The 14219-nt window shown below is 43.1% G+C and overlaps 1 protein-coding gene across 10 annotated transcripts in view; it reads right to left on the bottom strand.

Annotated features, from left to right (window-relative positions):
- Window positions 1–9229: 9229 nt before the first annotated feature.
- Window positions 9230–14219, bottom strand: part of kmt2ca (lysine (K)-specific methyltransferase 2Ca) — a 424137-nt gene continuing 419147 nt past the window's right edge. For all 10 annotated transcript variants that reach the window (XM_068008355.1, XM_068008384.1, XM_068008402.1 and 7 more), the window contains one exon: window positions 9230–10912. In XM_068008355.1, coding sequence (XP_067864456.1) covers window positions 10820–10912 — 93 coding nt within the window. In that variant the 3' untranslated portion in view covers window positions 9230–10819. The remainder of the gene's footprint in view (window positions 10913–14219) is intronic.

Genomic DNA, 14219 nt, shown 5'->3' with positions numbered 1-14219 from the left:
CAATCAAAGATAAGCCAACAAACGGAGGCAAGTTAGTTTCCCACAGGACATAAAGAAAAGTCCGCAATGTGAGCCTTGGCTCAGTGGTCAGAAGCTGGTCGGTTCAAAGTCCCACTCCAGACACTCGACCACATAATCTAGGCTGACACCTCAGCGAGGTACTGAGGGAGTGCTGCACTGTCGGAGGTACCGTCTTTCGGATGAGACGTTAAACCGTGGCTCTGTCTGCCCTCTCAGGTGGATGTAAAGGGATCCCATGGCAGTATTTCGAAGAAGACCAGAGGAGTTCTCCCCGGTATCCTGGCCAATATTTATACTTCAACCAACATCAATAAAACACAGATTATCTGGTCATTACCACATTGCTGTCTGTGAGACCTTGCTGTGCGCAAATTGACTGCCATGTTTCCTACATTACAACAGTGACTACACTTCAAAAAGTATTTAGTTGGCTGTAAAGCACTTTGGCACGTCATAAAAGGCGCTATATAAATGCAAGTTCTTTTTCTTTCAGTGGGTCAGTGCATGGGTTTGAGTATAGTTGATGTGGTGGATTAGTACATTGCAGTACCAATACACTGCAAAGGTTGCTGTAACTTCAGTAAATTTCCAATCTCACCCTCTTAGTGTATCAAGGTATCAAATGAAAATGCAAGTGTCTCCACAAATGGGAAGGAAAAAATGAACACAACAACAACAACAACAACAACTTGTATTTATATAGCGCCTTTCGTGATGTAAAACAACCAAAGGCACTGCGCAGGAGCGTTATCAAACAAAATTTGACACCAAACCACATAAGGAGATTTTAAGACAGGTGCATGGTCAAAGAGGTAGGTTTTAAGGAGCGTCATAAAGGAGGAGAGAGTGTCGGAGAGGTTTAGGGAGGGAATTCCAGAGCTTAGGGCCTAGGCGGCTGAAGGTACGGACATCAATGGTGGAGCGATTAAAATCGGGGATGTGCAAGAGGCCAGAATTGGAGGAGCACAGAGATCTCGGAGGGTTGTAGGGCTGGAGGAGGTTACAGCGATAGGCAGGGGCGAGGCCATGGAGGGATTTGTAAACAAGGATGAGAATTTTGAAATCGAGGCGTTGCCGGACCGGGAGCCAATGTAGGTCAGCGAGCAGAGGCGTGACGGGTGAATGGGACTTGATGTCAAAAAGATGTCTAAGCCGATGATAAATTAATCACCAAAGCATTCAAGAATAGAATTCGAGTGGGTGTTTAACAGGTAAGAAGTCCATCAGTGGAACTATCTTTGTTCCGGATATTTCATTTTTACCTTTTGTTGAATTTAATGTTTTAAGTTGTTCACGTGCTATGTGTCTTGACAATGACGGGATATGACGCAGGCCTTTAATCAAATAGGAAGGAGAAAGTGATGCAAACGTTACTCCTCAGGTATAAAGATAGACCTGTGCAATCAAATATATTGCTAAATTAAATAGTGTTACATTCTAATAAAGGTCATGAGTTTATTGGCAGTGATTCTATACAACTTTATCAGAAGAATTTGTCATCCACTTTTTCAAAATAGTTTCAAGACTTGCACACAATTATACAGTTGCAAGATATCAACCAAACACATCTCAGCAGTAGCATATCAAAAGACTACAACCTAAACAGGCGAGAGATCTCAACAAGTGCTATACTTCATACATTGCCTCTTTTTCTAAAGTATAATCGCTTCTTCTCCATTCCATCGATTATTTATTGGTAACCATCCACCAATCTACTTGAACTATGGTTATTATGCAACGTGACATGCAGCTAGCAGAGGTTACACGTTCCTGATACAGGCAGAAGGCAGTGGGATAAAGTTCCCATTGGTTTGAGACAGCAGAAAAAAAGTTACAACCTTATATCTATCTGTCCCTGAAGAATTAAATGGTAGGTAGCTTGCTTGGATTTCAGGAATTTAAAGCCCCTTTAGCTCCTACTGGGTTACGGCCTCATGCTTTCCTGTAAATCAACACAAATTGAGCCAGATGAAGGTGACTGGAGAGCAAAATAACAGAATGATGAAAATGAGAGAACTTGACAGAGAGATGCTCCTGAATGGAGTTTAACGGGATGCCTTTTTTCTTTATGGCACAGACCTTGACAAAGTAATAAGTTTTCTCTTGAAAAACCTTTCACGCACACACTTACTTGAAGACAGCACTGAACATCAATAGTCCAATGGAAGCTGTAAATCGAAATTCTGATGCCCCCAAAAATAAAACTCCAAGGTCCCCAGTAATTTTTCAGTGATTGATCATGAAGAACCACTCGTGACTTATAGCTTTTACAGAATATAAATTGTCCATATATTAAAAAAAATTCTAGATTTCTTTGATAAAATATTGACTTACCAGTGTACAAAATTACTCATCTGCCCTTTTGTGGATCCAGCAGTACGGTCATGTTGACCTTGGTTTAAAAAAACTTGCCACAGAATACCCAGCCTCTGACCTGCTCTTGTAGCCACAGTATTTATATGGCTGGTCCAGTTAAGTTTCTGGTCAGTGGTGACCCCCAGGATGTTGATGGTGGGGGATTCGGCGATGGTGTCCTCAGGACGACCCAAAGCACTTTACAGCCAATGAAGCACTTTTGAAGCGTATTTACTGTTGTAATTTAGGAAAGACAGCAATCAATTTGAACACAAAATAAATGATCAGATGATCTGTTTTAGTAGGTTGATTGAGGGCCAAATGTCAGCCAGGACACCAGGGGAATGACCCTTTTCTTCCTCAAAAAGTACAATGGAATCTTTTTATGTCCACCTGAGCACCTTTTAAAAGATTATTTTTATTGCTACACACCATTCCCCTGATTGCTGCCAGATCTATAGAAAGTAGGAGCAGGAGTAGGCCATTCAGCCCTTCGAGCCTGCTCCGCCATTCAATGTGATCATGGCTGAGTCTCTATCCCACTCTCTCTCCATACCCCTTGATGCCTTCTGTGTCTAGAAATCCATCTATCTCCTTCTTAAATATATTCAGTGATTTGGCCTCCACAGCCTTCTGTGGTAGAGAATTCCCTAGGTTCACCACCCTCTGAATGAAGAAATTTCTCCTCATCTCAGTCCTAAATATCCTACCCCGTATCCTGAGACTGTGACCCCTTGTTCTAGACCCTCCAGCCAGGGGAAACATCCTCCCTGCTTTGTTAACCCTTTACTGCTAGGAAGTGCACAGTATTATGCCAATTTGTCCTGCCCTGTTGATTTTGCTTGCTCTCTTCCCTGTAACGAAGTCCGTGTGGTGAAGGTTCTCCCACAGTGCTGTTAGGAAGGCAGTTCGAGGATTTTGACCCAGCGACGATGAAGGAACGGCGATATATTTCCAAGTCGGGATGGTGTGTGACTTGGAGGGGAACGTGCAGGTGGTGTTGTTCCCACACGCCTGCTGCCCTTGTCCTTCTAGGTAGTAGAGGTTGTGGGTTTGGGAGGTCCTGTCGAAGAAGCCTTGGCGAGTTGCTGCAGTGTATCCTGTGGATGGTACACACTGCAGCCACAGTGCGCCGGTGGTGAAGGGAGTGAATGTTTAGGGTGGTAGATGGGGTGCCAATCAAGCGGACTGCTTTGTCTTGGATGGTGTCGAGCTTCTCGAGTGTTGTTGGAGCTGCACTCATCCAGGCAAGTGGAGAGTATTCCATCACACCCCTGACTTGTGCCTTGTAGATGGTGGAAAGGCTTTGGGGAGTCAGGAGGTGAGTCACCACAGAATACCCAGCCTCTGACCTGCTCTTATAGTCACAGTATTTATATGGCTGGTCCAGTTAAGTTTCTGGTCAGTGGTGACCCCCAGGATGTTGATGGTGGGGGATTCGGCGATGGTGTCCTCAGGACGACCCAAAGCACTTTACAGCCAATGAAGCACTTTTGAAGCGTATTTACTGTTGTAATTTAGGAAAGACAGCAATCAATTTGAACACAAAATAAATGATCAGATGATCTGTTTTAGTAGGTTGATTGAGGGCCAAATGTCAGCCAGGACACCAGGGGAATGACCCTTTTCTTCCTCAAAAAGTACAATGGAATCTTTTTATGTCCACCTGAGCAGCAGACAGCACCTTGGTTTAACATCTCACTTGAAAAGCAGCTCCTCCAAAAATGCAGCACTCCTTCAGTATTGCAGGGAAGTATCAAGTCTCTGGAGTGGGACTTGAACCCACGAACTTCTGACTCGAGGCACGAGTGCTACCACTGGGCCACGGCTGACGTTTCTTCATTCTTTAATTAGAGACAATCTGAGGTCCATATAAGGTGATCCCCCCTACAAGGCGACAGCCCTATCAGCTTGCACATTGTGAAAACAGCACTTAACCTCAAAAGGGTGAGGTGATAGTTAGAATGAAGGAACAATCAACTCCTGCTGGAGATAAAGCTGGGAAGTAAAATGAACAGGTTGGGGCTCTTCTCTCGAGAAAAGAGAAGGCTGAGAGGTGATCTAATTGAAGTCTTTAAGATAATGAAAGGATTTGATAGGGTAGACGTAGAGAAAATGTTTCCACTTGTGGGGGAGTCCAAAACTACAGGTCATAAATATAAAATAGTCGCTAATAAATCCAACAGGGAATTCAGGAGAAACTTCTTTACCCAAAGACTGGTGAGAATCTGGAACGCGCTACCACAAGGGGTAGTTGAGGCAAATAGTTGAGGGGAATTTTTAAGGGGAAGCTGGATAAGCACACAAGGGAAAAAGAAATCGAAGGATATGCTGATCGGGTTAGATGAAGTAGGGTGGGAGGAGGCTCGTGTGCAGCATAAGTGCCGGCATAGATCAGTTGGGCTGAATGGCCTGTTTCTGTGCTGTAGCTTCGATGTAACTCGATGAAACAGGAACTTTGGATGAGGAAGGAGGTTTCAAAGTGTTGAAGGTACTCCACAATAAAAGACACTGGATAAGTTAATTGGTTAAGGCGCTCTTTTAAGTATCTGGACAAAAATTTCCAGCACTCAAGCATTCTTAGTTAAGGCCAGGATATCCGGACTCAGAATAAACTGCTGTTCATTAGTTAAGCCGTCGGATGAAGGCTTTGTGTGGCTGAAGACAAGAACTGACCTACTTGGGACACAAGGTTCCTCCTAGCTGGAAGTGAAATCAGAAAGCCATTGCTCAAGACCAGGCTGTTTTGAAATCACGATATGTGGCGCTGTTACAAGGTTATCAAGCTGACTGTCGCTCCTCTCCACTGAAATCATTGGGAAGACATGAAAGGCATAAACAAACAGCCACTTCAGTAAGAAAAGGACAGGGTGTCTAGTTGCCACATTCCTTGTTTTGTAACAAAGGTATGAAGGCTAATTATTAGCCACTGAGGTGAATAGACCCATTAATGAAAGATATCTCGATTTACTTCCAGGTAAATTTTCCACTTGCGAGGCTGAACCATAGACTGGTAAGATTTCTCCCGCGGAAGATGCTGAGCCGATGCCTTTACTGAGCATTCCCTGAATCCATGTTGCAGCACAGTATCCCGACATACGGGCTGCGATTTTCGAATCGAAGTGCAGGTGCGTTAGGGGGTGGGGGGGGAAGCTCCAAAAATCGGGGAAATCCCGAGTGGGATCGGAAGCCGGCTCCAACCCGCTGACTTCCGGGTTCCCCACAGACGTGTCTGTGCGCGCGCGCACACCTCACGAATGCAGAAGTCCCATCGGCAATTAAAGCCAGCGGGATGACAGTTAAGACAGTTAGTTAGATACTTTAAGTATTTGAACTTGTTAATTTCATAGTCATTGAGACAGGGGACCAATTTTCATTCAGCCTCAGCATGTTTCCCGTGCTGTGACGTGTTTCCCATGCGGCAGGAGACCTGTTTCAGCCAGCAGCCAGTTGGACATTCAAATGCTTGTTTGACAGATGGGGATAAAAGGTGAGTTATTGCAGCAGGGCACTCTGGTCTTTCAGACAGACTTTTGGCTGGGAGATCTTTGTGTTTCGACTGAAAATTCTTAGTTTCCACTCAGAATTCTTCTGTTCACACATTTTTTTTATTATTCGTTCATGGGATGTGGGCGTCGCTGGCAAGGCCAGCATTTATTGCCCATCCCTAATTGCCCTTGAGGACCACTACTTGTTGTGGCCCCCCCCACCCCCCCCCCCCCGCTCCAGTCCTCGCCCTCTCCCATGCATTTTGCGCTGTCTTCTCCTAGAAGGGGAGAAAGAAGACGTGTGAGTGAGTGATGATGAAGTGGCCAACCGATGAATGCATTGGTTTGGGTGATGCTGACCGTGAAAGAGGTGCATCGGAGGGTGAGTATGAGACAGAGCCATCACAATGCCTGAGGATTGGGTTGAGTGGTAGTGGTGGGGTGACTAATGGGGAGGTGAGGAAGTGCTCAGGACGTGCAGGTAATTTGAGGATGAGCCTTAAATGAGTGTGAGGAATGGTGATGGAGTGGTGTTGGCAGTGCAGAATGAGTTGCGGGGGGGGGGGGGGGGGGGGGCGGTGATGTGGAACACGGAATGCAGGAGAATCAATAAGTGTACTCACATTTGCTGACCTAGTTAGGTCATTGAAGCGCTTCCTGCACTGGATCCAGGTGCGGGAGATGTTGCTGCTGCTGGTGACCTCCTCTGCCACCTCGAACCAGGCTTTCTTGGTGGCAGAGGCAGGGCACTTCCTTCCATCTGCAGGGAAAAACACTTCCCTCCTCCTCCTCACCCTGGCCAGTAGCTGCTGCAGTGAGACATCATTAAATCTTGAAGCAGCCTTGCCCCTGTGCTGCTCCATTGTACGATTTTGGTCTTTGGTACAGCAAAAGCCTTTGGAGCAATGGCCCTTTAAATAGAGCCGCTCCAACTGACAGCCTGTCATGCGGGTGCGCAGTCCGCCCGCTGCGCTGCTTTCGGACGGCAAACCCGGAAGCCACGTTAAGGGCCACCAATCAACTTGCGAGCGCGTGGGAAACGGTAGGATTTTATTAGTTGGGCCACCAGCGTGCCTACTGACCACCCCCACCGCCATTTAAAAAATAGAGTCCATGGTGTGAGAGCCAGTCCCACCCTGCTTGTTAATACTACATACCACTGTCCAAAGCCAACTGATTCTGAATCCTTTTGAATGTGAAACACTATAGATTTGAGCCTGTTTCTGTACCAGTTGGAGTCCTATTTGGTACACTGGCATTGAAGTCCAACATTTCTGAACGTTAGCTAATCAGAGAAGCATCGGTTCTTCATCCTTCAGTGGCAGTAGCTTAAATACGACTTATTAAAGAATACTGTTTCTGAGTCCACCTGCTGGAACCCATTATCAAAAGGTCATTTATTTCCACAAGTTGAAACAGTGGAGACCAATTGTAAAGCATTGATGGAGAAGGTTCAGCAGTAAAGATCTCATAGTCTGGCATCAGGCATGAAAATGTTCATGGTCATCAAACTGAGGATTCAAATATTGGTGCCCTGCTGAAATCCAATCCCACTCCTATAGGAGCTATCACAGACAGGAATGTATGAAAATGGCACCAACCAAGATTATTTGAAGTTAATGAGATATCAGACCGTCAAAATTTACAACAGCTAATTGTGTCAGCCTTGGCTCAGCCTCTGAGTCAGAAGGTTGTTGGTTCAAGACCCACTCCAGTGACTGGAGCACAAAATCCAGGCTGACACTCCAGTGCAGTACTGAAGGAATGCTGCACTGTTGGAGGTACCGTCTTTTGAATGAGACGTTAAACTGCGGCCCCGTCTGCCCCCTCAGGTCAACGTAAAAGATTACATACCACTATTTTGAAGAAGAGCATGGGGGTCCTGGCAAAATTTATCCCTCAACCAACATCACTAAAAAACAGAATGAACTGCCTGAAAAGTTGGTGGAAGCAGATTCAATAATAACTTTCAAAAGGGAATTAAATACTTGAAGGGAAAAATTTACAGGGCTATGGGAAAAGAGGAGGGAAGTGGGACTAATTGGGTAGCTCTTTCGAAGAGCTGGCACAGGCACAATGGGCCGAATGGCCTCCTCCTATGCTGTACCTACTATGATAAGTATCCCTGAGACCATTTAAGCTCGCAAGTTTTCTGGGCAAACTGCTTGAATAATTTGATGCTAAGTAACCACCTTAAAGTTCTTTAGTCTTCCAAAATGTGTTGCGTAGTTTGAGGTCCAGGGTAGGCCACAAGATTACGTTTTGGAATAATACCAACCTGTGAGAGGCGTTTGTGTCCAAAACAACTCTTCTCTCAGTAGGGGGGGGGGGGGGGGGGGAGAAGATGTCCTCCAATTCAAGAGTTCTTTAGAAGTTCAGGGATTCCTCCTTCAAATTAAGCAGATAGCCACGGTGTAACCTTCCCAGACTTAAATATCTGGTGCGGTGATCCCAGATTTAGTCACAAGAAACTGAAGATAGCCTTGGAAGGGAATGGGAGAGGATGAGTCACAGCTGGGATGGAACAGCAGGCAAGAAGCATATTTTTAAAGCTTACTTACAGCTTTGGTCCTGGCTCCAGAAACCTTGGAGCCTATGGTCCTCTGACATCCCAGAATGGGGCAGCCTGAACTGTTAGATGAGAATCCTGCCCAATGGATTTGGTAGATGGCACTTGCACTGTTAATTCTCTTTGGAAAACTTTCTAATATCCAAAGTGAACTTGGTTACTTGCATCTGTAGCTGTAAGAGCAATAGTACCCTTCCTACAATTATATGGCCAGAGCTATATAGCACTGCAGCCGGGAGCTGAACAGTGCAGCCTCCTTTCATTTGTGCTTCATCCCTCTGCTAATGCAACCGAATTATCTTGTTTACTTTTTTTACTGCAGCTAAGCACTAGGCAATTTCCCAGATTTATTCACAATAACCCCATAAACTTCTCCTCGATTAACATTCTCCACTTAAACACATTTCCTGATTGGCATGTTTCATTCAACACATACTTCCTTTTTTGTTTCCCTGGTCCTCTACTGAATTACTTTATGCCAATCCATGGGAAACTGCATTTATCTTTTGACCCAGTCACCCGACAGGTTCAAATCCTTCTGAACCTGGTTGCATTGCATCCATGGGATTACTGTCTTAATAAACATACAGGTCTTCACAACCTTACTTATGGCATTATGCCTAAAAGTCTGGTGCAAGAATTTTGGAATGAATACAAATATATATATATATATATATACTTATGAGATAGCCTATCATTCCAAGCTGAACAGATTATACAAGAGCAATATCCCAAGATAAATACCCTCCACTTTTATTAGCGTGAGAAGACAGTTCTATTCATAATGACAAAACCATTCTGTTCATAGATGTAAAATATTTTATTTGTAAATGCTGATCTCCTAATCTGGTTGCACAAACTCCAAAACCCAATAACACTCTTTATACTTCAAAAAAAGCTTCTTTTTTCCCCAACATTAGATACTATTGTACAGGACAGAAAAAAAAACTGTAGGACAAATACTGGTAGGATGTTGGAATATTATTATACAAGAGAAAAAAAATCCAAGAAACAAATTCATACAGCTATTTATCAAGAAGAACTATATACATATGATTTCTTCTGTAAGGTAAAAAATACAACATGCCATATACATTACAATTTTATGACCGTTTCATTGAATATAACAACAGTTTACAGTCCACTGATAATGTGCACACAAACTTCATTTTGAACTTAATAGTTGTGAAGTGTCAGTACCAGTTATTTTTTTTCTGTAAGTACAAAATAAAGCTAACCTGGTTCAAAATGCATTTTTTTTAAACCTCTACAAGCCAACACAAAACAGTGTTTGTTTAAAGAAATGTAAACAAAAACAATCCATACAAATATTATTTTTTGTGCCTATTTTCTCATTTATTCCAAAACCCTATTGCCAAAAATCCTGCAGTGTTAGCATAATTACATCTCATAATTTTGCTTAAAAATAAAAACTATCTTTGAGGCTACAACCCTTACATGATTCTGCTGAATGTATTATGTCTGCAATCTTCTACCTTTACATCTAGGTTTGCTAAAGGAGCTCCTAGCCACTACCTGGGTGTGGTTTTGAACCTAATTCACAGTTGGTTAAAATTATATGCCATGTAACCTGACTCAGAGAACTCCACTAAAAGCAAACGGCTGCAATGTCAGGTAGCATTTGGTCATTTTTTTTTCTTATACTGTTTATTCCTCACTTTATTTACACTTTGTACAAAGTAACAGGGTTTTATATCTGCAGGTTAACAGCAGCAGCTTGGCTTTCTTCTACTTTTATTTTTAAAAATAGCTTCATTCACTTATCCAATAAATACAAAAATGTTTCTCTTTTATCATACAGAAATCAAAAAACTACAATAAACTGACTCATGGAATCAAGTATTTTAAATGTTTTTAGTGCAAGTTATTTCCCTTAGCTGTATCCCTAAGGAAGTCATCTCAGTACATTCCTTGTTCAGTGGTGTCTACTTTTAATTATTTATTTATTTTTAAACTAGAGGGCCTGCCCCTTGCAAATAAGGCTGTGACCAGCACTGTTGATCCTTCCCCTAGCTGGTGAATTCAGTCCTACATTCATAAGTGCCTACCCCTACTTGTAAGCGGGTCAGCCATTGGTTCTTTTCCTAGTAAAACCATTTCTCATTTGTTGATACAGGACAGTAACTCCAGTGCTAGACCATTTAGTAATCTGCTTCCACCTGCATTATAAATGAACAGATGCGTGACTGGCGTCTCAGCCAGTCTTCAGTTTATGCTTGTTACAGAACTCTGTGCTGCTGCTGGAGATGAGGAAAATCATTTGTGAATTCCAGGCTTATTTTTTTTGTTTTTTGTTTTTGTTGTTGTTGTTGTAAGCATCTCTTCCCAGGGACAAGCAACCCCAGAAATATTGCAAGGAATGCGCTTAGTTCATCCATTTACGGCAGTTTACAGCTCCACAGTGACATGGGATCTTGTGCTGGTCATCTTCAAAATCAAACTTGTAGTCATAGGACAGCTGCAATAGAAAAGGTTTCTCATCAGTGACTGTTAGAAAAACATCGATACCAAACAATGAGGCTTAAAAACACATTCCACCACAATTACAGACCAGACCACAGTATAGACTTAGAATTGAAAAATACGCAAACTCCAGTGGCACCATGTTTACTGTGGCATCTACTTCCATTACAATACTTACAATTAACAGAAAAATCAAAATCAACGACTCTTACTTCCAGCAGACTTCCCAAGACATATATTTGAAGTGAAAAGAAAAGGAGCTTGCAAGTCTCAGACAATAAGATTAAATAACTTTTACATCTTCATTGGGAATGAAAGACGTGGGTAGCTGCAATTCTGCAAAAAGCACAATATTTACTTGAAAACTAACGATGCAGCTGTGAAATGGCTGAGTGCTTCCTGGACGCTAGAGTAGTAAAGCTTCTCACAACAATTCAAAGGTTTGCTGGATTAGGTGGGGTGAGTGTAATTAAAGCAGAGCTACTTAGCTTGTTTTTTTATATTTGTTCATGAGATGTAGGTGCCGATGACAAGGCCATATTTACTACATAGAATTACATAGAATGTACAGCACAGAAATAGGCCATTCGGCCCAACAGGTCCATGCTGGTGTTCATGCTCCACATGAGCCTCCTCCCTCCCTACTACATCTACCCCTATCAGCATACCCTTCTATTCCTTTCTCCCTCATGTGTTTATCTAGCTTCCCCTTAAATGCATCTATGCTATTCGCCTCAACTACTCCTTGTGGTAGTGAGTTCCACATTCTAACCACTCTCTGGGTAAAGAAGTTTCTCCTGAATTCCCTATTGGATTTATTAGTGACTAGCTTATATTCATGGCCCTTAGTTCTAGTCTCGCCCGCAAGGGGAAACATCTTCTTTACGTCTGCCCTATCAAACCCTTTCATTATCTTAAAGACCTCGATCAGGTCACCCCTCAGTCTTCTCTTCCAGAGAAAAGAGCCCCAGCCTGCTCAATCTTTCCTGATAGGTATAACCTCTCAGTTCTGGTCACATCCTAGTAAATCTTTTCTGCACCTTTTAAAGAATATGGAGACCAGAACTGTTTACAGTACTCCAAGTGTGGTTTAACCAAAGTTCCATACAACATAACTTCCCTGCTTTTCAATTCTATCCCTCTAGAAATGAACCCCAGTGCTGGGTTTGCTTTTTTTATGGCCTTATTAACCTGCATCGCTACTTTTAGTGATTTGTGTATCTGTAACCCCGATCCCTCTGCTCCTCTACCCCGTTTGGACTCTTACTATCCAAATGTATGTGGCCCCTTTATTCTTCCTACCAAAATAGAATACCTCACACTTACCTGGATTGAAATTCATTTGCCAATTACATGCCCATTCTGCAAATTTATTAACGTCTTCTTGTATTTTGACGCAGTCCTCCTCAGTGTCAACTATACCCCCCAATTTGGTGTCTCTAGTTGCCGAGGTGATGGTGGTGGGCTGCATTCTTTTAACTGCTGCAGTCCTTTTGGTGATGGTGCTCCCATGATGATTGGTACTTTAATCAGCTCAGCATAAAACAAGTTGGTGTGTTCACTTAGGGGAATGGTTCCCTTTCACATCCTTGGGAGCATATTATGTTAGCACTATAGAGTTGGGTTAGGGTAGGCATTCAAGGCAAGATATAATTATTAATTTAGACAGGGTGAACTACATTCCCAAAATTAAAAAAGTTAATCAGTTTTTGATCTTAACCCATTTACCTTGAGGGACACGGTAGAGTCGATTTTAATAGAATTCTTTCAAGTTGAGATAGACCAAATAAGGAGCTCCTTAAATATACATTCTTACACAGGAACAGAAGTGGGCCAATCAGCCCATCGAGTCTGTTCCTCCATTATAGAATCATAGAAGTTTACAACATGGAAACAGGCCCTTCGGCCCAACACGTCCATGTCGCCCAGTTTATACCACTAAGCTAGTCCCAATTGCCTGCACTTGGCCCATATCCCTCTATACCCATCTTACCCATGTAACTGTCCAAATGCTTTTTAAAAGACAAAATTGTACCCGCCTCTACTACTGCCTCTGGCAGCTCGTTCCAGACACTCACCACCCTTTGAGTGAAAAAATTGCCCCTCTGGACCCTTTTGTATCTCTCCCCTCTCACCTTAAATCTGTGCCCCCTCGTTATAGACTCCCCTACCTTTGGGAAAAGATTTTGACTATCGACCTTATCTATGCCCCTCATTATTTTATAGACTTCTATAAGATCACCCCTTAACCTCCTACTCTCCAGGGAATAAAGTCCCAGTCTGTCTAACCTCTCCCTGTAAGTCAAACCATCAAGTCCCGGTAGCATCCTAGTAAATCTTTTCTGCACTCTTTCTAGTTTAATAATATCCTTTCTATAATAGGGTGACCAGAACTGTACACAGTACTCCAAGTGTGGCCTCACCAATGCCCTGTACAACTTCAACAAGACATCCCAACTCCTGCATTCAATGTTCTGACCAATGAAACCAAGCATGCTGAATGCCTTCTTCACCACCCTATCCACCTGTGACTCCACTTTCAAGGAGCTATGAATCTGTACTCCTAGATCTCTTTGTTCTATAACTCTCCCCAACGCCCTACCATTAACGGAGTAGGTCCTGGCCCGATTCGATCTACCAAAATGCATCACCTCACATTTATCTAAATTAAACTCCATCTGCCATTCATCGGCCCACTGGCCCAATTTATCAAGATCCCGTTGCAATCCTAGATAACCTTCTTCACTGTCCACAATGCCACCAATCTTGGTGTCATCTGCAAACTTACTAACCATGCCTCCTAAATTCTCATCCAAATCATTAATATAAATAACAAATAACAGCGGACCCAGCACCGATCCCTGAGGCACACCGCTGGACACAGGCATCCAGTTTGAAAAACAACCCTCGACAACCACCCTCTGTCTTCTGTCGTCAAGCCAATTTTGTATCCAATTGGCTACCTCACCTTGGATCCCATGAGATTTAACCTTATGTAACAACCTACCATGCGGTACCTTGTCAAATGCTTTGCTGAAGTCCATGTAGACCACGTCTACTGCACAGCCCTCATCTATCTTCTTGGTTACCCCTTCAAAAAACTCAATCAAATTCGTGAGACATGATTTTCCTCTCACAAAACCATGCTGACTGTTCCTAATTAGTCCCTGCCTCTCCAAATGCCTGTAGATTCTGTCCCTCAGAATACCCTCTAACAACTTACCCACTACAGATGTCAGGCTCACTGGTCTGTAGTTCCCAGGCTTTTCCCTGCCGCCCTTCTTAAACAAAGGCACAACATT

Source organism: Heptranchias perlo, chromosome 2, assembly GCF_035084215.1.
Source record: "Heptranchias perlo isolate sHepPer1 chromosome 2, sHepPer1.hap1, whole genome shotgun sequence".
In the NCBI taxonomy this organism is placed as follows: Eukaryota; Metazoa; Chordata; class Chondrichthyes; order Hexanchiformes; family Hexanchidae; genus Heptranchias; species Heptranchias perlo.
The sequence above is the reverse complement of the archived record's forward strand: the minus strand, read 5'-3'. Positions and strand labels throughout refer to the sequence as shown.